Source organism: Rhodamnia argentea, chromosome 6 (assembly GCF_020921035.1).
Source record: "Rhodamnia argentea isolate NSW1041297 chromosome 6, ASM2092103v1, whole genome shotgun sequence".
NCBI lineage: Eukaryota > Viridiplantae > Streptophyta > Magnoliopsida > Myrtales > Myrtaceae > Rhodamnia > Rhodamnia argentea.
Window position 1 is genome coordinate 21,979,579 of NC_063155.1, and position 25,809 is coordinate 22,005,387.

Sequence of the window (25,809 nt, forward strand, 5' to 3'; positions counted from 1 at the left end):
CATATCGAACACTTGTGTGACAGCATCAAGAATCAAGATAATTGGTGAGGCTTACCCTGACTTTCAAATTTCAATCATTAAGAGTCCGCTTGTTTCACGAAAAATTTATGATTTGAAAAATATTTTCCTAAAAATAATCGTTTGTGTCGCTTGGACAAAAAGTGTTTCATCGTTCATGAAAGTGTTGAGGCATAAATTGTTGTAAATTGTCGATTAATTATTGCAACAGATATAACAAATATTTTTTTTGAAAATGTTTTTTTAAATCGACTATTTTGCAAGGAACAAACGGATCCTAAAAAGGCAAAAAGAAGAAATGAAAAAGCGTTAACCACCAGCGGGCGGCGGGTCTTTGCAAAAGTGCAAGCTAATATCTCTCGACGAGCCCGACCCGCCCGAATGATCCGCCCGAAATGCGAGACCGTCCTCCTCCTCTTTCCTCCTTCCTTCCATCGACGTAGCTATATCTTGCCACTCTCTCTCTCTCTCTCTCTCTCTCTCCAGAAGAAAACAACTCTGAGAGGCTTCTACAAAATATCGAAAGCAGAAAATCTAGGGTTTTTAGGTTCCAATCCAACGAATTCCATAGGAACAGCAAAGCTTCAGCAGTCGATTGCAAGGGGGAAAAGAGAAGGCTAAGCCCAATGTCGCAGAGCGGGAAGCTGATGCCGAATCTGGATCACCACAGCACGAAGCTCCTCAACCTCACCGTCCTCCAGCGGCTCGATCCTTTTGTGGAGGAGATTCTTATCACCGCCGCTCACGTCACCTTCTATGAATTCAACATCGATTCCAGCCAATGGGTACTCTCTCCCTGTTTTTCCCTTCGTTGTTTTGTTCCGGTTTCTGTGCCTGTGGACGCGTTTGAGCTATTGAAGATGCTGAGGAGTCACCGGGATTCGATCATTTTGGGTTTCTTTAGCTGTAATCTCGTGTAGGTAATGAACATGTTTCTCCACTTGTTTTGCAGAGTCGGAAGGATGTGGAAGGGTCTCTGTTTGTTGTCAAGAGGTAAGTGCTGACCTGATTTACGGGCATGCCTGGGGTATTAGTGGTGTGGTAGCTAGTGAGTTTCTTGTTTTGTTTTTTTTGTCATGTTCTTTGTCGGATTTATCGTGGAATTGATATTCCAAGGTGAGGGTGTCGTTGTGGACTGTTATCTGGACTCAACTTCAGATTTTGTGTTTGAGTATGCTTGACTGGCGGTTTTGGCAGCTTGATCATTCGCTTCTAAAATTTTTGTTTCAGGAACACTCAGCCTCGGTTTCAGTTCATCGTGATGAATCGCCGGAACACTGGTTGGTGGACTTTATTATTGCTCATTTGCTGGTTTATTTCGGAAAATTCTGTTTCATATCTAGTCAGTCTTTTTGTGCAGCGGATAAGAAAGAAAATTTATGCCGGTTTCAGTTGACGATAGTTCTGTTGGAATATTCTCTGCGGTTTATATACTCATAGCTTGTTCCATGCAAAATGTGGGAACTAAGGGTTTCATGTCTAGGGAATTCGTGCTGAGGGCTATTAGGATAATTTTATGTTCCGCTAAAGTGTAGAGTGAAGCTTTCGAAGTAATCCCTCTTTTTTTTTTTCTTTTTTTTTCAGTCTGCTCTGATCCGTACTTTTGCTGTTATGTTGGGCATTAGATATTCAAGGTTTGGTTTGTTTTTATATTAAGAATCAACTGTTTACATCTAGATTTCCACATATATCATCCTCCTTTTTGGCCCACACGACCTGGGGAAGTTCTACCCAATGTGAATTTGGAGACAATTTTTTGGCTGTCCACATAAATTAAGAATTCAGATACAACACAATGCCCAATTGAGATGAGCATCAGTACCTGTGCGTAGTCTAATATATTTTGATCTTCCCAAGCTTACTCAGGTCTGAACCCAGAGACATACTTCCCAAATATGATTGCAAACGGTACAAGTGCTCGCCTTAATGAAGATGGAAAAGCGCAGTAACTGCACCTGTGCCTTTCTAATAGTTGAGTTGAGAAGGGAACCATTTTTTATTGTTTTGAGTACTTCGGGAACTGAAATTTAGTACGACTTCACCCAATTTTGTTGGTTCGCTAACTTCAACTACAAGCTCTGGTGTACACTTTGTTTCTCCATATCTTATTTACTAACTGAGAAGTGCTGTATAGTAAGCTATTGTAATTTTTAAAGTCTATTAGATGGTCGTCGATCAAATTATTTGCAGCATTACTATCAGAATCTTACTGCTTCGATTTGTAGGTGATTGGACAGCTCAATATTTATCACAGTCTGCATTTTTAAGAGAGCTATGTTTTATGCAGATAATCTGGTAGAGAACCTCTTGGAAGATTTTGAGTTTGAAGTCCAGGTCCCATATTTATTATACCGGAATGCTGCTCAGGAAGTAAATGGTATTTGGTTTTACAATGCACGGGAATGTGAGGAGGTGGCAAGTCTTTTTAACAGGTATTAGGACAATTGGAATCCAGGTTCCACATATATTATATGATTATTTGTGCTTCGATTCTTTTGTAAGAGTAATTTCTGCTTTTTGCATTTTAGGATACTTAATGCATACTCCAAGGTTCCTCAAAAGTCAAAGGTGCCGGCAACTAAAAGGTACTAAGTGGTTTTTTTTTGTTAGTGCAAGATGTGCAAATTGTTCATGAAGGAATAGAATCAGTATTTCACCTCAGATGTTTTTCCTGCTGTTTTTACCAGTAGAGCTGCTTATTTTCACCTTGGCCTTGGGCCTGTGATTTCTTGAAACTTGTCTTGTTTTCTTCTCCTCGATGATCTATGCGTACCTGGACTGCAATATGTTCAGCAGTTGAAGTGCAACATACACTATTAGAGTTTCAAAGAGAAGCACTTAAATGATGGAGTTTGTAGTCCTGTTTGTGATACCCTGCTATGACTATGGTGATTGCAATTATTTGCTTGAGAGGTTTTCACCTCCGTTGTGGATAAGGCACGTTGCGGTCTTGACTGTGAATTTTTAATTTTTTCTTTTTGCCGCTAAAGTAGTCTGTTGCAAGTTTCACCTAAAAGTTGGCTTTTATAATATACCCTCTCTTGGACTGATAACATATTAAAGTTATCAGTTTGGCAACGTAGTGGCACTCAACATACAAGTGCCAAAGTTTTCAAGCATTACCAGTGCTTTTCAGTGAGGAAATTGATAACAGACAATCTTCTGTTTGCTCAGTAAACGACTGTAATGCCTTTTCCAACTCATTTTTCAGTTCTAGTTCAGATAAAAGTGGAAAAAAGAACACTGGTCGAGAAATGAAATGCTTTTGCATTGAGTTTCATTGTTTGACTTCCTATAAAGTCTTTTTCCCAAAACTAATTAATGGTGTTCATTCAAAGTTTTATTTTGTAGTTCTTTGCTACTGAAGAACAGATATTTTTCATGCTTTCTGCAGTGAGTTTGAGGAACTAGAAGCTGTCCCAACTATGGCGGTGATGGACGGTCCTTTGGAGCCCTCATCCTCTACAGCGCCCAATGTAAACGATGTCCACGATGATCCAGCGTTTGTGAACTTCTTCAGTGTACGTACTCATAGAGAGTCGATTTTCTATAAGTATATTTATTTGATGAGACAAAGGAGAATGTGCATCAGCAGGATGAAAAGGCATGTCGGAAGAAACAAGTGACGTGTTGCATACTTTTCAGGCGAATAAAATAGCATGCATTGTAACATGTCCTGCACCTGCATTATGCACATATTTTTGTGCAGGAGGCATACTGATTAATGTGGGTTCTGGCAGTGCTATGAGACGACCTTCCTTTTCCTTTTCCATGGGGGAAAAAGAAGTCCTCCTTGACAACCTTCCTTTTCCTTTTCCATGGGGAAAAGTGAAGTCCTTCTACAATGGTTGGAGGAGTTACTGCACTGGTGTGCTTTTGAAGTTTGTCTAGTACAATGAAGCAATGGAGTTTAGATAGACAAGCGCTGCTTAAACTGATTTTGCTCTTTTTTTGTTCCCCTTTTATAGCAGCAGACTTTTAAAATAGCAGAGGACTCTCGAATTATATTAAAAAACTACTCAACTGGATGTTTAGAAATGTCACCGACAGATTGTGGCCTGCTTTTTGCAGGGTCTTAAGGCCAATTGTGTATAAGAAGTTCGATTTAGCTCCTCTTGCTTCGTTTGTTCTGATGTGTAGGTTCCATGTTTTGTAGAGAAATAGTTGCCCATTTCAAGCTTTCTACTACGTAAAATGCAAGCATTTGTGTCATCAAGAGTGGAAAGGTTCTAATTTCCTATTTTTATAATTCCTCGACAGCTGGATCATTTGTGTTATTTTAAAGTGATGCCTTTGTAGTGTTTTTGGTACTGATGTTCTGCTGTCCCTTCTCCCTCTTTGTTTCCCCTATATCTGCAGAAACCTTTGTCATTCAGGAATCACGAATCATCTGTTGACGTATAATTTCAAAGGGTGTAAAAAATCATTTCATGTACAATGAGCTGTTGCTCTCAGCTGGCATCCTCACAAGATGATCTTTCTTAATGGTGGTGCAGTATGAATGGGGTTCTACCGTTTAAATATGAAAAAAAAATGACAAGTGGTAATGAAGACGGGGAAAGTGAAGCATAGTTTGTGTTGGAAGTTGTTAAGAGTCTACAGAACTCCTCCCCATTGCCCAGGCATTTATGGTGGTGGAAGTTCATTTTAGCTCACCATCTTTGAGAATGATGGGAGTTCTGTGCAGCATCAGTATATCTTGCTTAGGACACGAGATCTCTTGAGCCATATTCTACATGTTATGCCAAATTGTACTTCGTGCTTCGTTGTGGCCTCTAATGTTTTGCTTTGGCATGCAGTCAGCTTTAAATATTGGCGGTGCTACAACTGTAGCGGTTGGCGGACAGCCTTTTCCATCTTCTTCGGCAATGGCTCCACCTCCCTGTCCTGCCTCAGCTTCCTCACCGGCTGTATCGACCTTGCAAATGCCATCTCCTCCTTTGGCAGCACCTACCCCGCTAGGGTCTTTGCTTGATACTAATGATCCTGGTAGCAACAAAAATCGTGCAACTAATCTAGTGAAGCCTTCATTTTTTATCCCTCCGCCGTCCTCCTCCACAGCAATTGTACCGCCTGTCTCTTCGTCAATGCCTACTGCTCCTCCACTTCATCCACCTGTGAATTTACAACGTCCATATGGTGCTCCAATTCTTCAGCCGTTTCCGCCACCAACCCCCCCTCCATCTCTTACGCCTACACCTGTTCCCACTGCCAACTATGCACCTGTCATGAACAGAGACAAAGTCAGAGATGCACTATCGGTGCTTGTTCAGGTTAGTTTGCCTGTAGTGCCTTTTGTTGTCTTTTACAGGAAGTTTTACCAGTTAAATTCAATAAAGTAAAGTGACTGATGTTCCAACTTGTTTAAGGATAATACGTAACTGAAAAGGCTGTCGTCATGATCATAACTCATCCAGCTTTTACTGAGAGAATGAACTTTGGATTTACGATCAGAGATTCTCCTTTCATTCCTAAATTTCTAAGGGACGGAGACGGGGTGCTTTGTTCTATAAAGGTGTCTTATGGTTCTCCTGGTCATTACTTGGTTCCTTACAAAGTCTATGCTTGATAAAGATATGCTAAGTCTGAATCAAAACTGTCCGTGAATTGTTTTCTGATCATGCTGTAGTAACTACGTGATTTCTGCTCTGCACATTGTGAGCCATAACTAGATTTTTCTGGAGTTTGAATCGATAAGATCTGTTGGTGCTAGCTGCTCTAGCTTTCTATCAAAGACATCGTAACTATTTCTGTCAATCGCTTATAAGAATCCGCCTACACTGCAAATAACCTTGTTGCTCTTGCAGGACAATCAGTTCATCGACATGGTATGTCGAGCATTGCTAAACGCACACAATTCATGAGCAGCAAGATGGTGGGGGACCTGACTTCTCTTCTTTGTTGGGGTTTTGGTGGTTGTGCATTTTCCTTTCTCATCTTGAACAGTCAAATCCGTGTGTATGATTCCATTTGTATAGCATTTTGCTCCAATGTCCGATTACCTTTTAGTAAGGTATGTAACTTTTGTTATGGTCTTCGTTAATCATCTGGGAATATATTCGGCCGAGTTCATGGCTCTATTCTAGAGAATGGAAATATAAAAAAAAAGCAAGTAGACCTAACCCATTGAATCATGGCCATGTCCCTCATTCTGATGTTCGAATTCAATGTAGATTCTTAGCAGAGGTAGCCCATTGAACCATGTAATATTCTCGGCATTGGTCCTTCATTTGGCAAAAACTGCTGTGAGAAAGATGTACATTGACGCAAACGATTCGCGAAGCTTTCTAGTCAACCTGTGCTAAGAAAGCAAGCTAACTAGAGAGGATCATTCGTCTGTGGTTGTCGGTGCCTCGATGAAGACGATGCCTGTTTCCATTTGAAATGCCTGTAAGCAGCAAAAAGAGACGCAGGCGGACCTTGTCGAGAAAGAATTCACTTGCTTGGGAGTTCAGAAATCTCAGCAACCAAGTAGGTTTGCACACGGGGGATAGAGGAGATTAAATATAAACCATCCGCCAAAGCTATTGATTTCCAAATTCCTGGTTTGGAGCCGGCCATCCCGAATCGATCCACCCCTGTCCATTGAGAGATGTTATTTCTGCATGCCCGTCTCTTTCTGAAGGTTTGATAAGTTGTTCAGAGGATGCCTTGATGCACCTGAAATAGATTCGAATATAACGGCACCATTCATTGACCGTGAATTATCTTGCTAGTTACAAGGAATTCTCGAGTATATCCAGATATTTAAAAAGAAATTTCCTTTTCGATTCGAGATTACTTTACAAATAATGAAAAATGGATTATTATTCTCTTGAATTTTGCGTGAAAATTTCTTTTAGGCAATGTCACATTTTCTGCGATTTAAATTGATTTTGGAGTATTTCGACCAACGTCCGTTGTTTATGACGAAAACATCTCATTTCATGCCATCCAATTTTATAGGGTGATTTATTTATAGTTAAATTAAATATAGCAGGAAAAAAAAAATCAGACATGTTTATTTAAGAATCAAATGAACTCGGAACGACGTCGTCCTCCAGTTTTTTCTGCCGCTTCTTCATTTCAGGCAGTCAAGAGACTCAAGACTAGTAACCTCGAAGGAGCTCAGCTGCACCTCTCTCTCTCTCTCTCTCTCTCCTTCCATGGCGGCTACTAGAAGAATTTCGAATATGTTCTTCAAGCTCGTATCATCGCCTAATCCTGTCGTTTCCCCAGCTCGTCTAATCTTCCATCGAGGACTCGCTTCCACGCTCTTCGTCAAAGGTACCGAATCAAAACCCCCACTTCTTTTCTGCCTTTTCCTTCTCTTGGTACTTTGCTTGCGTGTGCTTGGCTGTACGCATACGAGCCTTCCGACAAGGCACAGCTCCGAGTAACCTGATGGCAATCAGGGCGCTTTTGTCGGAGTCGGCCTGACCTCCGACAGTGTGCTTCGGTTAATCGTGCCTTCAAAGATTTGTTGGGCGGACTCTGGTATTTGGGATTTTTTTTTCTCCTCGCTAGCGCTCTAGTATTCGGGAATTTTTTACCCTGTTGTGATTTTGCTCAATTTGGGGCTCCTTGTTTTGATTGAAAGTCTATTCCTTTTTTTCCCGAAATTTAGTTGTTTCTTTCACCAGTTTATGGCCTTAGGAACTGGAATTTGTTCTTTCTGTTGCTGGTTTGCGGCTATTCATGGTGGACTGGACTCAGCTAAAGACTAGAGCGACTCTGAGGCTAAGCTAGATAATGTTAGTTGACTGAAAGTGACGGTTAAACCATTGATTGATCTGCAACTCCATGTTTTGATTGAAAGTCTCTCTTTTTTTTTTCCCCTGAAATTTAGTGGCTTGTTGTGTATTGGATCTAACTCTTTGGACTCCACATTATCATTTCACTGATGAATACAGCCATTCATCCTGTTTAACACGGCTAGGGATGCCAGTCCTGGTACTAGCATGATTTCAGCTACCATCAAACCTTGGTAAGAGCTTAGAAACAAAAATTTGTCGACTGAGATGCCAAGCAAATCCCAGATTTAAATATTTGTTTTTGGAGACATCGTAACTCTTTAGGGAGAAATCAAGAAAGTGTTTTTCAAGTAAGATTGTGATGTTCATTTCCTGAACTAATGATTGGTGGTAAAGGTCTGAATCTTCAGCTTTAGTATCATCAGAGTTGCTTCTAGGGGAAATTTTTATCGGTGTTGATCTCACTAAGTTTTCAGTTTTTGCAAAAACTCTGCCTTTTCTCATAATGATCATATGACATTTTCTAATAATGATCATATGACAGGGCAAAACTTATCATAAAATATTGCTCTTGAGCAGGTATAGCTTTTGCCACCACTCAAGACAGGCTAGTAGAAGCATTTTCAAAGTTCGGTCAAGTTGAAGAAGGTAAGCTTCAATATTTCCCCTTTGGAGCTTCAAGAAGCATTATTATCTCTTACCATGGAGCCACGTTTCTTTCCAGCTAAAATAATCATGGATAGAGTGAAAAATAGATCGAAAGGTTATGGATATGTGACCTTTGCTGTGGAGGAGGATGCCCGGAAAGCCTTGATTGACATGAATGGGAAGGTGTGAATCATACCATCTCTTGGTACTTTACGCACTCTAGACCTTTTAAGTTATGACCCTCTCTTTGCTTCTAGTTGCTAGATGGGCGTGTAGTGTTTGTGGACATGGCGAGGACACGAAGAAAGGTTGCTGATTCCGTTCCAAAAGCCAGGGCACCTCCTTAACCTTCCATTAATGATTGACTCCATTCTTCCTCTGTGAATATGTCCAATGTAGTTAGAGAACCGAGGCATCATTTAGTCAATGTACTCAGTGTTACTTGGTCTTATACTGTTCACTATTTTGCCTGACCTTTTTTCATTTGAATGTGGCTTGCAAATGTACTTCCTGTTGCTTCACAAGCATGTCATTTGCTTACGGCACGTGATTTTGTTCGTCATATTTGTGTTGTCACATCGAGAGCTTTTTGATGTTGAAGAACAATAGTGCCGGTAATATCAGTGCTCAAAAGTCTGAAAACCTCTGTGTTTGTTCATGGCTCGTTACCTGTAATGTATCTGATTACGTCAAGATGTAATGGCACTGATAGGATCAACAAGAAAAATTCGTGTAGAGGTTTTGATCGAGTCTCCTAAGAGTCAAGGGAAAAGGGAGCCCAAAAAGGAGTTAGAAACGAAGATTGCTGTGGCAGACAGACTAATTGCAGATGTGAATGGCTGTGGAAGCAATACAGTGCTCGACTCGAGCTTAGAAATTATAAAATTAGAGTGCCGGTCCGGCCTGAGAACTGGACCCTGGTATTGATTGCCCCATTGATTTCATGCGGCAACTCGGAACTATGAATTAAGGTTTGAGGATTGCTTAATCTGGGAATTGGAGCTTTTCCGTATCTGCTGTCATGTGGATTTTGCTCCGAGTTAAATGTAGGTACTGACATCTTTGGACTTTATGCTCAGACGTTTTATCACTAATAAAAAGGAAGTGAGGACTTTGGTATTTGGTTAATCAATGTAATTCAGATAAATCGACAAATTGATAGTGTTCTTTCCTTGTTTATTTCTTTATTTTGTCTGTTAAATTTCCCCCCTGTAGTTAATGCATGTGGGCTATTTTGGTCGATATGCACGTTTGGGCTTAGAAAAGGTGGCTTGGGCTCTTTCGAAGTGGCCCATTTACAAGCCATATGGCCCATGCCGATTTCTTGCTCTCTATCTCTCTCTCTCTGGATATCTTTTGACGTCCCCACCATTATCCATGCAAGTCCGACGTGGCACGTTCCCATTGATCAACGGCGCTATCCATGCAATCCATCTTCCACAAAAAATCTGTATCGCGTTCCTCGACAAAACCCTAATCCCCCGTATCCACCACCCACTTTTGTGCCCCTCATCCCGAACCAGAAGATCTAAAATGGCAGCAAGCATGGCTACATCAAGCATTATCGGCCTCGGCTCCTCGTCCTTGCCTTCGCCTAGGAAGGCCTCCCTTGTCTCAGGTACACCTGATAATCCCGAAATGCGCCTCGCTTCTTAGCATTCCCTGCTCATTTTTCTCCCGATGATTCGTCCGATCCGTGAATCATTGGTTGTCGCAGACTTTGTGAGATCTCCGGTGACTGCGAGGAACCCATTGAAGCTGGTTCGTGCCTCAGGAGGAAGGTTCACGTGGTAAGTGCTTCAATGTCTACTCAGCTCTGGATCTGTTGTTTCCCGGGTCGTGTCGATGTGATCGGGTTTGGTTGATTTCGATGTTGGATATGAATGTTTTTGTGAAGCTTCCAGAGAGACTGGTTGCGCGCCGACTACAGCGTGATCGGTTTCGGGCTGATCGGGTGGCTCGCGCCCTCCAGTGTCCCGCTGATCAACGGCAAAAGCCTGACTGGGCTCTTCTTCGAAAGCATCGGGGCCGAGCTCGCGCACTTCCCCACAGGTCCCCCGCTCACTTCCCCATTCTGGTGAGTTGATCATTACACACAGAAATCCTGTTCGTTGCATATGAATGCCGAAGCTTCGACTGTTCGATTGATCAGTTAAAATCCCCCAAACTCGGACCATTTGACGGATAAAAACTCATCTGATGGTTGAACAGGTTGTGGCTGGTCACATGGCACCTGGGTCTGTTCTTGTGCCTCACGTTCGGTCAAATCGGCTTCAAGGGGAGGACCGAGGACTACTTCTGAAGCCATCTGTCATGTGTAATCTTCTTGTAAATTACCCAGAAATTCCCCAGCAAATCCGTCCTCTTCTTACTTCGCCCAACAACGGAACTCAATGTACCCTTTCTTATCTGATGAACGACTGCTGCTCGTACTTGATTAGCTCCGAGCTATATTCAAAGCATGCCCTTTTCATCTTGCCGATGACAGAACCGCCTCTGGCTGGCGGCCGGTCGTCCGGGTTCCCCTTCCTTCAGCTGTGTTCGGCTCTGCTCTTAACCTCGAACTCAATGAACGGACATTGCAGTTCAAACCCAGCACGAGATAAAAGAGAGCCCTCCAAGTGGGAATGTGTAGACGTAAAGATGAATTAGATTCATTGGATGATGTGACCAATCGGTTGCACGAATCGAGCCCGAAATAACTGCAAAGCATATTATAAAGCGCGTACAATTCGGGAGGAGTAGACGCATTTCAAGCTCATGTGTTTTAGCTGTTTAGCTGCAGAAATCGGCATTAATCTTTAAAAGGGGGAAAGGCACCCAAAAAAATTATAAATATCAATTCAATTCTAAAACTTTTAATCATTTGGTACTAGTTGAGTCTATGCGGCCAACTTAGGTTAGAATTACTGACTACCGGAAAAATTATCCAAAAAGTTTTAAACCCATTGACATTTTTGTCGATTCAGTCCTAAACCTTTTTAATTTTATCGATTCACCATATGCGTTTGGTTGTCCGGACATTCCCCCGAGTTCGAGTTATTTGTCAGTTCCGCCCTCTACGCCTTCCTCTTCTACGGCAAACCCATCCCCATCGAGGAGTGTGATACCACTTTGAGGGCCGCCTCAACAGCTTCCGCCGAGATGGCACGCAGATCGGATTAAGCCTAGTCACTCAGCGAATTCCCAGGCGAGTCGACACCTTGAAATAGACGACTACAATCTTCTCCAGCACCTATGGACGATAAGTAGTATCCAGAACCATCTTGCCGCTACAACAGTCACCACCAAGCGAACTGCAGCGAAATCACAGATTCCTAGTGAAGTAGTCCAGCATGGGTGAGAGCATCCCCAACCTTGCTCAATCGCAATCCGGTAGCTCGTCAGTGATCTTGCGCCCCCACCCAATGCCCAACACTGGCGACCTTCTGGCAATCACAACAAGCAACTCCTACAATCGCCAATAGCAACCAACGTCATCGCGCCCGAAGCTTGTGTCGTGACCTAAAAATCAGGTTTCTAGGCTAATGGATTATTAGGTTAATTATTCAACTAACCTAACTCGGACTCTCCCAAGTCCATACCAAATCGCATACCAAATCGCAACTTAACATGCAAAGATATTTGAATTGGAGTCGCCACTAATCATTTTTGGTAGGTCGATTAGAAACCTAAGTAAATTAGCGGGAGAACTAAATTACTTTTACGAACCGGAGATTCTAAGTCCGGGGACTTGATTACGCTAGATTACTCTAACGCCCTTTCGGTACCATTTTATTTCATGAAAAATTTTTGTCGGGCAACATTAATTGATTTTAACCTAAGTCACTAACAAAGGTTATCATGCGATTGCACAATCTGGATGCTATCACCAAACCTCAAGGATGATAATGGCTCCGGATCAGACCGTGGGCGTCGTGGCAATCTGGAGTATGGCCAACGTTGCAGGACGGATGCGTTGGACTTGAGTGCTTGGGAGTGAAACCAGACCTATTCTCTCTTCTTTTTCTTCTTTTTCTCTAGCCCTTTTCTTTTTCGTCTCTTTTGTCTCACGAGGACTCCGAAGGCTCCCTCTCTCTGCACTCTCTAATCTCTTTTTCAATGGACGAAGCCTCTCCCTCAACTTTTCTTTTCTGAACAAAGCTTCTGCACTATAACTCTGTGAAGGGCCCTCAACTTTTCTGCATTCGTCCCCCTTTTTCAACGAAGCTCCTCCCCCCTTAACGTGTGCCAAGGTATCCTATTTATAGGCATAGGGAACCCTAAAAGAAAAGCCAAGATGACGATTGTATGTTTTCGGTTTCAAAATATTCTGACCTAACTGAATAGATCCGCTCAAATATTTTCGTTCCAACTTCCAGATCTTTTTTTAAAAAAATATCAATTCTGGTTCCGCATGATCTATTTGCAAACCGACAAGTCCGATCAAATCCCCTTGTGTAACAACTTCTTTGCCCACTTCCTCTTTCTCCGCCCACTTAGTCCAATATATTTTATCTCATTCATCGTCGATCGAATGCAACTACATGCGTGCTATAAAAATAAAATAAAATGAACTAAGTGCAAATTATATGCAAGATGATTTAATTATTTTTTTTGTAAGGGCTAAAGTTAATCCCTAATTTTTATGCAAAGGTTAATGACTAAAAAGGATGACCAAAATTTAGGTGTCAACAGCTTGATAGACAAACTTCAATTGTTCTTCAATCTCCAGCAACTCACGACCAATTTACGGGCCTCACCACTCAAATGTAGTTCAATTTTATAGACCGTTCACGGAATTAAGCCACGTAAGGAAGGGTAGGGCCGGCGAGCTCCGGCGCCGCTTTTATGGTGACCGAAATCGGGAAACAGGTCATTGCCGATGGGAGGAGTAGTGGCCATTGGAGTTGACGACGATAGTGCGAGGAAAAGAGAGGAAGAGTCATTGTGAGGAAATAAACGTGATTTTTTTGTGTTAATTTTTTATATTTCACATATCCTATCCGGATCTATCTCACCCCGTAAGTGGGATTTTTTTATCTAGACTATATCCGAGCTATATCCGATCATATCCGAATTTCACACAACTCCAAACACTCGATAAGATAAAATTATCTTATCCGATCCACCAAACGCAACCCCAACATTTTCACTTTCTGCCAATTGAGTTCATTCGGTCAATTTTAATCAAAAATCGCCGACGTGGACGTCGGACATCTTACATGGATAATTTTTAATAATATTTTAATATTTTATCTCAATTTTTTTTAATCTTATCTCCTTTTTTCCTTTACTTATGTCTTCCTTTTCACTTTTTTGCTTTTTTGTCCTTATCTTGTTTTTTCCTTTTCCCTCCACTAGGTCTCGTTGATGGCTAGTTGATGTAGCCAGCCTCAAGCAAGGGCCGCCTCGTCCGGGTGGGCATGGGTGGCCCTAGCTGGAATCTGGCAAGGTTGCCCTCACTTGGGTGCGCATGGGCAACCCTCGCTAGCCCAGGATTCGGCGCCCCTCGCCCGAGGCCGGTGGAAGGAAAAAGAAAAAATAATTAAAAATTTAAAAAATCATAATAAATATTAACATATTATTAGAGATTGTCCATGTTAGCGTTGGTCATACTATGTAGAACAACGTGCGTCCACAATGGCGATTTCTAGCCAAAATTAGCTGGATAAATTCAACTGGTAAAATGAAAAAGATTTAGGACTAAATTGACTAAATAAAAATGTTTAGAATCGAATTGGTAAAAGTACAATAGGTTTATGACTTTTTAGACCATTTTATCCCATTCTACATGTCACGATTGGCGCCGACCATCGAGTGCTATCGTCGACCCTTGCCCAGGCCAAGGCGGCCTTGCCAAGTGTCACCTAGGAGAGGGTTGGCCTCACCGAGCCCCGGCAAGGCGAAGGCATCAATCAGCCTCACTAGATTTGGTGAGGGCGGTCTCGTTGACGCTTACCCTCGCCAACCATGACCTGTGCCGGTATCGGCACAAGCCATGAAAAAAATGTAAAAAAATATTAAAATATCAACTTCGGCGCTAAACGTCCTACGATTTTGATATGTAGGACTAGACGTGGCCGATTTCGGTTTCTAAAAAAGGTGGAACCGCCGGTTTCAATTTGGAACCGCCGGTTCCTAGGATCAATAACTCTTTTCCCCCAAGCCTCCTCCTTTTTTTTTTTTTTTTTAAAAGCCAGGTTGGAACCGACCCGAAACCGGCGGTTCCGGGTCGGTTCCGAAAATTTAGAAACCGGAACCGACCCTTGAGGGCCGATTCCGGTTCGGATTGGAATCGTGGGCCCGGTCAACGGGCCGGTTCTGAGTCCACGGTTCCATATAGACATGTCTATGTAGGACGGCTTGCCACAACGTGAGCAATTTTTAGGCTAACTTAGCTGGATGGATTCAATTGGTACCTATGTGAAAAAGTTCAGTATTAAATTAGTCTAATTAAAAAATTTAATGACTAAATTGGTATCAATACTAAAGAAATAAATTGGTAGCAATGCAACAAACGGTCGTAAGTGGATTGTGATGGGACGTGCCGAGGGAGGAACTCTCACGTGCGTAGGGAGTCAGTCTCACGTGGGATGGCCATCGCATGACGGTCGCGTTCCGCCACCCGCCGCCTCAACTCCGCCAAGCTGGTGGCAAAAAGGGTGCACCTTTCACTTCCCAAAGAGCTCCTCTATCTGGTAAAGGCGGTGAACTGCAAATGAAACCTCTCTGCTCTGTTCATTCTCGACAATTAAACCCACGAAATCAACCGACCCTGTTCGAGCTTAACGTGGGAGAAGATGGAAGGCGTGTGCAGCAACGGAGCAGAGGGGCGGATCATATCGATGGCCGAGGCGGCGTCGAAATACCCAGGGTTCAAGTTCTCGCCGTCCGACGCCGAACTCATATCTTACTACTTGATGAAGAAGCTCGAGGGCCTCGACAAGAGCGTCGAACAACTCATTCCCGAGGTCGACATCTCTGCCCATGAGCCCTGGGACCTGCCCGGTTGGTCTTTCCCTCCCTTTATCTGTGTTCTAATTCCGTGTTCTTGTTGCCTGTGCGTGTTTTGTAGTTCGCGTTAGGGGAAAAAGGAGTTTGGAATGCATGTGATTCCTGTTCTTGGTAGATGGACATGGTTCTGTTTTTGGAAGAAGTTGCATCTAACGTAAGCCTCGTCCTATGTGTAAAACTATTGGACAAGAGGGTTTTGCCTACTGAACTTAGAATTTGATGGGCAGAGGATGCGGTTTGCGTTCTGTGTTTCTTGACAGCATGACTGGTTCCTGCGTTGAAAGTTGACTGTCTGGTAACTATTTTGAGCTGGAAACTCTTCGGACGGCATCTATGAGTTTCGTCGAATAAGGGTTGGATTAAGAAGATATAGGAGTTCGATTGATTTCTAACGTCGGATGCATGTATCACACGCAATTTGCCGAATCGGATTCATAACATAGTTCTCTGGAGCTGATCTGTAGGGGAATTTCGGTCCTTTGTAACTTAACTGAGCTAATGGTTTCGCTGCTCTGTTGTGCAAACTTGTACCCTTTTCTCCCTTCATATTAGGCTTGCTTCATTAAAGTTGGTTGCTTTATGATCAACCAAATCAATCATCCCCTCGGAGAGCGAGTGGTTCTTCTTCTCTGTTCGCGGCAGGAAGTATCCTAAGGGGTCCCAAAGTAAGAGAGCGACCGAACATGGATACTGGAAAGCCACAGGGAAAGAGCGCAATGTGAAGTCCAGCTCTGTCGTGATCGGTACAAAGAGAACCCTTGTCTTCCACCTGGGCCGGGCGCCAAAAGGGAAAAGGATGGAGTGGATCATGCATGAGTACTCGACGAATGCAAAGTCCCAGGTAATAGCATTTGATTTTGAGCCTTCATCTAATGCATCGACCTGGCCCTCTATGAGTGTCTGTGATGTTACCAACATCAAAATGTGTGTACATTTTGTAGAGCGTAATTGTCTTCTACTTAAAAAGATTCCAATACCTTAAAAAACGACTAAAATGTTCAAAATCAGCAGGATTCTCTAGTTATCTGCCGCCTGCGAAGAAGCAATAAGTTCCATATGAACAGTGCCTCTGATTTAGGTTCTGCCGACCTAGTGCAAACGTCTGATGTTAACCGGACGGATGTCTTTGAAGGAGACAAATTGGCTGAAGGTTACGCGAGGAAGTGCTCCGGCAGTCACATTTCACACTCAGTCAAGGAAATTGATTCTGGCTCCAATTCCTCCCATCAAAAGGTGCATTTCGTTTCAAGAAGTTAATATTCTGTAATACCGAACTTTGCTGTGGACTCAGTGGTTTACTTTATTCACCAATAGCGCCTCCTCCCTCATCTACGCCCGTTTTTAGTCGTGAGTATATTTCCAAATTGTTGTAGCAATTTCAGGTGGAACTGGTCTCCTGATAGTCAGCTAATATTGTACTAACTAAAATCTATTTCCCCATTTATACCATTCAGAATTCACATGGCAACGAAGACTTTTACGCAGATATACTGAAAGATGACATTGTCAAATTAGACGAGTCTTCTGTTTCTGCAACTTGCAACATTCTCCCCACTGTTCCAATCAATCTAGAGCCGGTGCCAATGTGTCAAGATTCGGAAAAGCTAGTGCAAGATCTCATGTACCCGATCCCTCCTCTCCAGGGCACCGCGAATCGCAGAATCAGACTGAGGAGGGAAAAACTAGAGAGCTCCAGTACGAAAGTGCTGGAGATGAAGGCCAGTGATTACTCTGCAGAGAAGGCGGAACCCCAAGCAGGAAGCTCAGAGCCCTCGGAGAGAAGAACCAGTGTGATCATGGGTCGGTGGCTCGTGTACGGTGTCCTGATCGGCCTGAGCTTATTGTTTGGTTTTGTTTATCTGCTTGGCGGTTTCCGTAGAGTCAGGATGATTGTACATTCTTCCTGAACTTTGGTCGCTGGCTCTTGTAGAAACAGGCCTTATTCTCTTTTGGTTTTTTCCTAGAGAGACACAGAGGTAGAATCCAAGAAAGAAAGATTATACCAGGATTCGCTGATCCTATGACATTCGAGAATGATATAAGCAGTTTTTCAGGAACAACCCTTTGCATTAAATTTGCCAAAGGTTCATGTTAAAAGACCGTGACACAACACTGTTCTGCCGTAGCGCAAAAATTCCACACCGTCGCATTCAATTCAAAAAATTCTCTTTAAAAGATGCCAACCCTGATCCACTCTGAAACAGAGTGATCTTTTTGTCCGGGAAATCGACGATTTCCCCAGCAATTTCCAGGGCCATCACCGACGATGAAAATTGATCGAGCCAATTTAATGTTTGATTATCTGCAGGTGACAGATTCAGATTCGAACAGAAGTCAACAGAGCAAGAACATTAAACGACTGATGGTGCTAAATTAGTTCCGTGTTTTTAGCAGCTTCGCTGTACCACCGCCCTCCTCCTCTTCGCACTCGACCCGTCTTTCCTCTCCATCTTCTGTTCCATTATGAGCTCCAACTTCATCAACACCATATTGCTTCCACTGCTTAGCGAGGCGTGCGAGGATGATCACCGGAAGTCTTTTTTCTCCCGTCCAAAGAAATGGTACAAGTTCTGGAAAACGTCATTGATGAGCGCATGTTATCACCGAGTCTTGCGCAAGTTGCCCCATATTCTCATCCTCTCTTCTTCATTCGCATTGACATTAAAGATATGTCCGCAACCTGATAACTCCAGGCCTGCGGCTTTGCTTGCTTATGCAAAGGTCAGCGCTGACTTTCCTTCCTGCCCAAAGTCAACGTCGACCATGTCGAGCCCATAAGTAAGCGGGCTACCTTGAACTGCCCCTTGAAGTTATACTTCGACCCGAGCCCAGCCCGGCCCATTAGCCACGTTGAAGTTGAAGCCTTCAAGGGGTGATCCATCGTGTACTGCTTGGGTATCAGGCGGATTTCCATCAAAATAAGATTGCCTCTAAATTTGTTAACACGTCTCTAATATATGTTTACCAATCATTATGTCTCTTAAAGTTGCTTTCCAAGTCACTTTTCAATTACGGTTTATCATGTTTGCGTTCCCCCAAAGTCCTTTAAGTTAAAGGCCTTTGCGTTTCCCCAAAAGTTAAACCAAACGCAGCTTATATGACATTATGAGATACATAATAACAGGAGGTAGAGGATGCTCGGGCGGGATGTTAGTTCGAACTAACCAAAACCGGCAGAGGCATATGCAGAAAGAAGACACGAGTATTCTGCGTATAAGCACTAAAAAAGAGCGACTTGTCTTCCACGACATCACGAGTTCGATTCACGGCGGGAGCGAATCACCGAACGGCTCGTGCTGGTGTGATCCAACTGCATCATACTTCGTGTGAAGAGATTTCTCGGCCGTGGCGTGGTTACAATCCAGGTTCACCAATCTCGGATATTCAGTCATTGGTGTATTGCCCAATCAAAGATTTCTCGACTCTAGCGGGATTGCGGTAATGGGTTCACCAATCTCGGATCTTTAGGCAGCGCACAACAATTATGGTTTAGAACAAATATTTTTTTTCAGCGAATGCGAGACCCTTATATAACTATTTAGAGAAGCCACCAAAACCGGTCACGGCTTCTGGTCTTTGTCACTCGTCAAAGACAAAAGGAAAAATGCACCATAAAGATGAAGACGATGGATTGGACTAAATATTGATGCGAACGGGGTCTCGTACCCTAGGTGAACACGGCACATGGTGCATTGAAACCCATCTCTGAATCGATGGCTTTGGTAGGTTTGGCCAGATGACATCAAAAGGAGCGAAATTATCAATTAGAATCAATCAGGACCATCAAGAGAAGTGTACAGAATCTGCTAAATATATCTCTAACAAATGTATCCAAATCACAATGAAAATTCCTTATCACTGTTCTATTGGAGCGTAAATTGGTCCCGGATGTTCATATAATATAAGGTTGCGTTTGATTGTCCAGATTTCTAGTCAGGATAGGACCAAATAGGATAAAATAAGAAATCCAATAATTTTGTCATATCCTGTATATTGTTTGAGAAACTACGAATTTGAAGTCGGATAAGCAGAGGCAAGGCGCAGTCGAAATTGACTCTGTTTCGCTAAAATATCAATATGATTTATAAATTATTCACGAACGAGTGGGTTATTATTGAGCAGAGGTTTGTGTCATTTGAATTCATGCACAACATCGATCGAGCAGATCTCGTGGAATTTGAGGTCTTGATTTGGAGCCAAATCCTTTGAGAATAACCCGCTAGCCTTACTCGTTGTGTTGTCGAGTGAGTAAATAGGTCTTGAACAATTTAATTATTTGGTCTCTTTTCGCAAGTTGAAGATGCACTCACACAAGTCGTTCAAAAGAGCCCTTTCGAATGTCGAAATTCCTTTTGAAAGTCGATGATCAATCTCGAGTTTTTCATAACATGTCGAGAGCACTTTCAAATATTGGAAAGATCCAAGCGGTTAAAGAATGATGAACATGATCTCATATCACGTCAAACAATCGATTAAAGAACAATACCGTGGAGATGCCCAACTCTACGGCTTGAGACCCATCCTAATATCACCGAAGAGCCAGCTCCACTTGACGGTTGCTGCCGCCAAAGAGAACCTCCCTCCCTCCCAATAGAGAGGCGGCCCGGTGTAGTGGACATGCGACCCAACGCAAAAGAGAGTCGGTGATTATGAAAAAAATCTAATTCTTCTCATATCCGCTCTCTTGAGAAATTATATCTTGATCTATTTCATCTCCTCCCTTGGGATTTTTTTATCCTGGCTATATCCCTTATATTCACTGTTATCCTATCATGGACAGCTGCCAAACACAGAATTTATCATATCCTGGCTTATATCTTGATGACTAAACACGGCCTAAAAATCTCGATTGGGTTTCTCCATGGTTCAATTTTGATTAAGGCTTGTATTACTTCCAACAAATCTACGCGTAAGATATTCACCCTCCGATGTTGGCACGGCACTGCCCATAACTCCTTATTACCCGAGAGCGGGAGAGCAACACCCGACAGCTAAGCGGGTAGGACCCGTTCCTTAATGGTCCGCAATTGTTTAGCCATGTGTACACCCACTTCCCAATTATGGTTTTTCTTCTTCTTTTTTCTTTTTTTGTGCTTTTTTTTTTTTTTTTGGCATGGAAATATACGAACATAGAATAGAATATACTCCCCGTGCCACGGATTATTGCACATTAATGAATGGGCATGGACTACACCATGTGTAGACAGCTCGATCGTCATTAAAATTGTCAGATAACGACATTATTTTCTTAATCGGCCTGCATCAAGCTTCTCCAATTTGACCATCCTCTTCTTAAGTAGCACTAGTTGTCACGTGGATTTTTTTTTTTTTTGGGGATTAGTTAATTATCTGTACCCCGCGTGACCAAAGTACGGCGGGACTTCCACGAGGCCATGTACCCGGAGGAGCGAGATCGGCCGCATCGAGAATCAACACCGCGATTTGATCCAAGATCGCAAGGATGATGAATGAACTTCCTCCCCTCCCTCGAGCCAATACTTTATTCGGAAAAACTTTAATAATTTTTAAGTAACCGGTATTTCTATTGCAATGTGGCGGAGCCTGCTTGAATAAGAAGGGTTTTTTTTTTTCTTTTAAATGGGGAAAAAGACCATTTCAAAATTTTAATATGTAGGGAAATTAAAAATATATATCATATATAAATATTACTTTATTAAATTCATAAATTAAATTACATCTTTTGCGTTCTTTTTAGGTTGACTGTCGGTTGAGAAAGTGCTAAGTTGTCCGCATTTAATGAGTTTGATGTAAGAAATAGGCTAAGGTACAAGGACGGACCACCGCACGAGTCCAACTCCAATGCGCATTAATTTCGTTGGAGGCCGCCCGCCAAAGGGTATCCTGATTTTTACGTCGTGACTTGCGTGCACGGTTTTCTTCTCGTACAAAATAAATAGGTGGAAAAGAAAAGCATAAATAATTTTATCGAGTATAAAAGAACATGAATCGCACGTACAGGTAAATAAACTTTTCTTCTTCTTTTTTTTTTTTGCAAATGTTTACACGGTATTCGCAAAATAAAATTCCTAAGGCGATCTTTGCAGTGCGCAGAGTGCCTAAACGCCAAAGCCGTGCTCGACTCTTCTAATATCGACTTTCGATTGGGAAAAAAAAAACACAAGAAAATGACGGCTTATAGCTCAATTGAAAATTCCACCAAAAAAAAAACTTAATTTGAAAAAAGGAAAAAAAGAAAAGAAAAGAAGAAGTGAAAAATGACAAAAAGAAATTGCACGAGGAAAGAAAAAAGTGCTTAACTCGGACCTCTTCACTTAATTTATTTCATCGTATCTTAGAGTTTATTTGTTTCTCGAAAAATAAATAATTCAAAAAATATTTTCTTAAAAATAATTATTTGTATTATTTAAAATAATTAATTAATGAAAAATTTATCATCAATAGGTAATAATAATTTATGTATAAATATCTTTTACGGATAATTAAAATATTTTTTAATCTTTTTTTTTACTTTCATAAGTAATATAAACTTCGCGGACGGATAGGGATTCGAACCCCATTTAAATTATTTATTTTTTTATAAAATAAACAGAACGTTAAAATACGAGGGGGGCAAAGGGTGGGCCCCCCCAACTCCTAGCAATTATTTACGGCCTCTGTTTGGAGGACTGCCCTTCGATTTGAAATTTCGGCATCGAAATCAGGGAAAGACACGTGGCGCCCAGCAGTTGTGGAAAGCGTCTTAAGTACTGTTAATCACATGATTATGTTAAGCATCTCTTCCCCTTTAATCCACCGGCGAACCTTTTTTATGTTTTTTCCCAAATTCGCGCTGGCCCATCACTCGAAAACACAATCTCGAAGCCGATCCTTCGCTTTGCCTTCTCGTGGTTTACTTAAGACTGTTGAATTTGCTGTTTGAGTGGAACTCACGGGAAAGTTAAGAGAAAATAATCTTTTGATTTTCTCCCATCCCTAATTGATTAACCCTCGAATGCAAAATCTTGCAAACCTTAGTAGATTTTGATATAGCTACTCTGCACTATTCGCCATATGAGAATTTAAGTGACAGTAGGAGTGATCGGTTCCCACACTAAAATTGAAAAGTGAACTGGACAAGGCCGGTCCTTTGGATTATCTATTCCTAGATCTGGAACTGACTTTATCCATTCAATAATCGGACCAACTAGGAAAGACTGTGTAGATTTTTTTTTTTCTTTTATGATAATGTTCTTCGTCTTGCCTCTTCACCAGCTTAGAGTGTTATTCTCTAAAATAGGGGGGACTCCGTTGGGGATGGTAGTTCCATTCTTCCGGCGGGTTTAGGGGTGATTGGTTTCTAATCCGATTCCCGGGTGATCCAAAGAAACTTTCGTATGTGCTTGAAATACATATCCATGTTTTAAATGTGTAGAAGTCCCCCTAATAATTTAAGAGTTTAAATAGTTTTTTCAAATATTTTCAAGAAATTAGACAAAAAAAAAAAAAAAGATTTTCAAGAAATAAAATTAAAACTACAAAAAATTGTTGGTATAGTTTGGGTGATCCCAACCTAGGAGCTGGAAACTGGACTGGCGCTCTTAGGAAACAGACCAAACCGGCCTGTCCTGTCTGTTATTTTTGCTCACCCTTAGTTTAGGGTTTATTTGGTAACACTCTTATTTCTCTGATTCCTATTATTTTGTTCCCTGTAAGGGAAAAATAACATAAATCTGTTTAGTAACTCGGTTAATTTTTCTCTTCTTGATAACGGATCAATGGCCAACAAACATATTTGAAACATAAACAAGATGTTAGAAAAAAAATCTATTTATTTGTTCTCCAGAACAAAAATTAGAAAAAATCATTTTTGTTAAAAATTTGTTCTCGAAAACAGAATTGTTACCAAACAGGCCTTTAGTGACTTTCAAACTTATATCCTCATTCTTATTCCTCTCAGCTAGTGTTACACTTGGAAAACTGCTTCAACACAAGGAAGTCCATCGAGTAGGCCCCCGAAAAGAAGGGAAACTAAGACGTATCGGTCCGATCCGAGCGATCCAGCTGATATGGTTCTTTAAGAGGAAATAGGGATCGGATCGGTTATTGCCGGTTCCCAAATTAGATCGGGAACGTGCTCACCCCTAGTTGACAAGCCCATCGTCGTGATCCTACCATACAAAATATTCCATATCTTGGCAACACAACACGAAAAACTTAGAGAATTGTTCGCAGCGTGAATCAAACCGATGATCTCGCGGGATACAAATAAAATCTTTCGCTACCACGACAATCACATTAGTAGCAAGCAATGACCGTGATTGAATTAAACAAATGAGAGACGGAAAGCTGCTTTTTACCCTTTTTTTTCGGCCCTCCATGTTCTACCAAACTTCCAACCATCACCTGTTCTTCACCAAACCATTGCCTTTTTAATTCCCACTTTCCATAATCTAGACTCCCCTCCCCCACCCAATCATCATTCCAGAGTTTTTCAGCTTAATTAGTTTTTTTCTTCTTTCTTTTTTAAGTTTTCACGTTCCGGGAAAGTTTCCGATAAAGACGATGATTTTCCTCTGCTTCGATGGACATGAGAAGGTACGCATCCAAACTCGAATTTCGCTCTAGCTTTAACTGGATTGATAAGATAAAAGAAGCCGGACATTATTGGTAGGGTCGTATAGTCGCGTTCCACCCCTAATGTGAATTTTTGGAGCTTCGGCTCCTGCATCGTCGATCCGTGTTTCGCACGGTGTCTTTGAACCAGGGGTACGTCGCCGACAAGTCGGTTTAAAGACACCGTGCGAAGCACAGGTCGACGATGCATGAGTCGAAACTCCGATGATTCGCTCCAACCATGGAACACTACTATATGATTATATTCGGCGATAGTCATCCGAAGATGATGTGAAATTCATCTTATCCACCATCACATCCTTAAATTGAGAAAAAAATATTTTTTTCTTTATTTTAGAAAATACTCTTGAAGTTTACATTTCAGAATTTAGACGAAGCAGTTTAAGGGTTTTAGTCAAATCCAACTAGATTGACAAGATAAAAGAAGCCGGACGGTCTTTCGATTGACTAGGGAAAAGATGCCAGTGTAATAGAAAAGCCACGTGAAATCCAAGAAGCGGAGCCCACGTGGAGAAGTGGAGGAGGGGGCCCGCAAGCCTCGAGGTCGTGCAACGATTATAGAAACGTCTCCCCATATGCGGCGTCGTTTTGTGTGGAAGGAAAGAATGCATGTGCGCATGTTACCACCGTTGGTGAGAGGCAATTTGATGCTGTGCAAGCGATGGGAGAGACAAAAGGTTGTCAACTGGAGCCGGAGAATCAAGCAAGATCCAAGCACTAAGGTCGATGCAACATTTGTCTAATAATTTGAATCATGAAACAGGTATTTTACTTAACATGATGGTAGAATTTCAAGTCGCAAATTCAAATCGTGATAATCTGGATCTCATTTTGTTATGTGTTTTGCTAACCGGATGTATGTTTCACGCAATTCCGTTCATGATTTCATGCCGTACATGTAACATTTGATTTACGCACGATGAGAAGAGGACTATCGGAAAAATACGCTCGATGGGGTATTGTTAGCTCATTTCGATGCGGTTTAAACTTCTTCAAAAGATAATTATTGAATACCCCCCACTCAGCGACATGTAGCGATCGCAAAAGAGTTCGTGCGGAGTATTTTGATCGGCACGTCAAACCCACAAGAACCGAAGACATTGCCGTTAACTTTTGACCAAAGATATTACAACAACAGAGCGTATGGGCATGCGCATGCAAATGAGAGCAGCATTGCACTTATTCGCGCCTTTAAGGGGTTACGGCACGAGATAATTCGATTTGCCATATTTTTTTAACACAAGAAGATTTCGCATTCGAGTTGCTCCTTGAGATTTTGACTTACATTTCATTTGATGCGGTCCGAGGTGTTAAACAATATAACAATTTACGCCTTAAAAAATGTATAATGATACAAATGATCCGTGAGCTGTCCTCATATGCAATATAATCCACGAATTTTAAATATGTTCAATGCAGTCCCCGAACTTTAGTCCATTGTAAAATATTGTCCCTCAACTATTAATCCGTACATTACAGTCCTTGGACTTGCACATGGTCAGGTTAGTCCCCTTACACGTTCTACGTTGTCCCGCATTAAACATTTCCGTACAGTCTAGTGACTAAAATGAACATGTCTAGAAAGTAAAATATCATATTGAACAAATTAAAAGTTTGGGGATGACGTTGAACGAACTTAACATATTTAAAGTTTATGGATGATATTATAGATTGAATTAAATTTGAAGGATCACATTTAACAAAAATTTATGGTCTAGAGACTATGTTCACTATTTGCGTCATTTGCCCCTGGAAAAAAAAAAGGCCGACGTTGGACGGCGTACCTTAGCACCGGGCGACCGGAGGAACTCGTAGCTCA

At 41.8% G+C, this 25,809-nt stretch overlaps 4 protein-coding genes across 4 annotated transcripts; all 4 read left to right on the forward strand.

Moving 5' to 3' along the window:
• The first annotated feature begins 454 nt into the window (after positions 1-454).
• Positions 455-6,048, forward strand: LOC115734428 (mRNA-decapping enzyme-like protein). The gene is made up of 8 exons (XM_030665207.2): positions 455-803; positions 971-1,011; positions 1,249-1,298; positions 2,306-2,450; positions 2,547-2,603; positions 3,413-3,539; positions 4,818-5,291; positions 5,826-6,048. The coding sequence occupies exons 1-8, from the start codon at positions 645-647 to the stop codon at positions 5,880-5,882; spliced, it is 1,110 nt and encodes a 369-aa protein (XP_030521067.1). The 5' UTR covers positions 455-644; the 3' UTR covers positions 5,883-6,048.
• A 1,042-nt stretch (positions 6,049-7,090) lies between these two features.
• On the forward strand, positions 7,091-8,961 carry LOC115734561 (small RNA-binding protein 11, chloroplastic-like). The gene is made up of 4 exons (XM_030665417.2): positions 7,091-7,284; positions 8,331-8,399; positions 8,476-8,582; positions 8,657-8,961. The coding sequence occupies exons 1-4, from the start codon at positions 7,164-7,166 to the stop codon at positions 8,744-8,746; spliced, it is 387 nt and encodes a 128-aa protein (XP_030521277.1). The 5' UTR covers positions 7,091-7,163; the 3' UTR covers positions 8,747-8,961.
• Positions 8,962-9,860: 899 nt separating this feature from the next.
• LOC115734421 (photosystem I subunit O) lies at positions 9,861-10,743 on the forward strand. Its single transcript, XM_030665197.2, has 4 exons — positions 9,861-10,017; positions 10,117-10,189; positions 10,297-10,476; positions 10,611-10,743. Exons 1-4 carry the CDS (start codon positions 9,933-9,935, stop codon positions 10,699-10,701), a joined length of 429 nt encoding a protein of 142 aa, XP_030521057.1. The 5' UTR covers positions 9,861-9,932; the 3' UTR covers positions 10,702-10,743.
• A 4,204-nt stretch (positions 10,744-14,947) lies between these two features.
• LOC115734563 (NAC domain-containing protein 60-like) lies at positions 14,948-17,627 on the forward strand. Its single transcript, XM_030665420.2, has 4 exons — positions 14,948-15,389; positions 15,983-16,236; positions 16,407-16,628; positions 16,850-17,627. Exons 1-4 carry the CDS (start codon positions 15,182-15,184, stop codon positions 17,300-17,302), a joined length of 1,137 nt encoding a protein of 378 aa, XP_030521280.1. The 5' UTR covers positions 14,948-15,181; the 3' UTR covers positions 17,303-17,627.
• Positions 17,628-25,809: the final 8,182 nt, after the last annotated feature.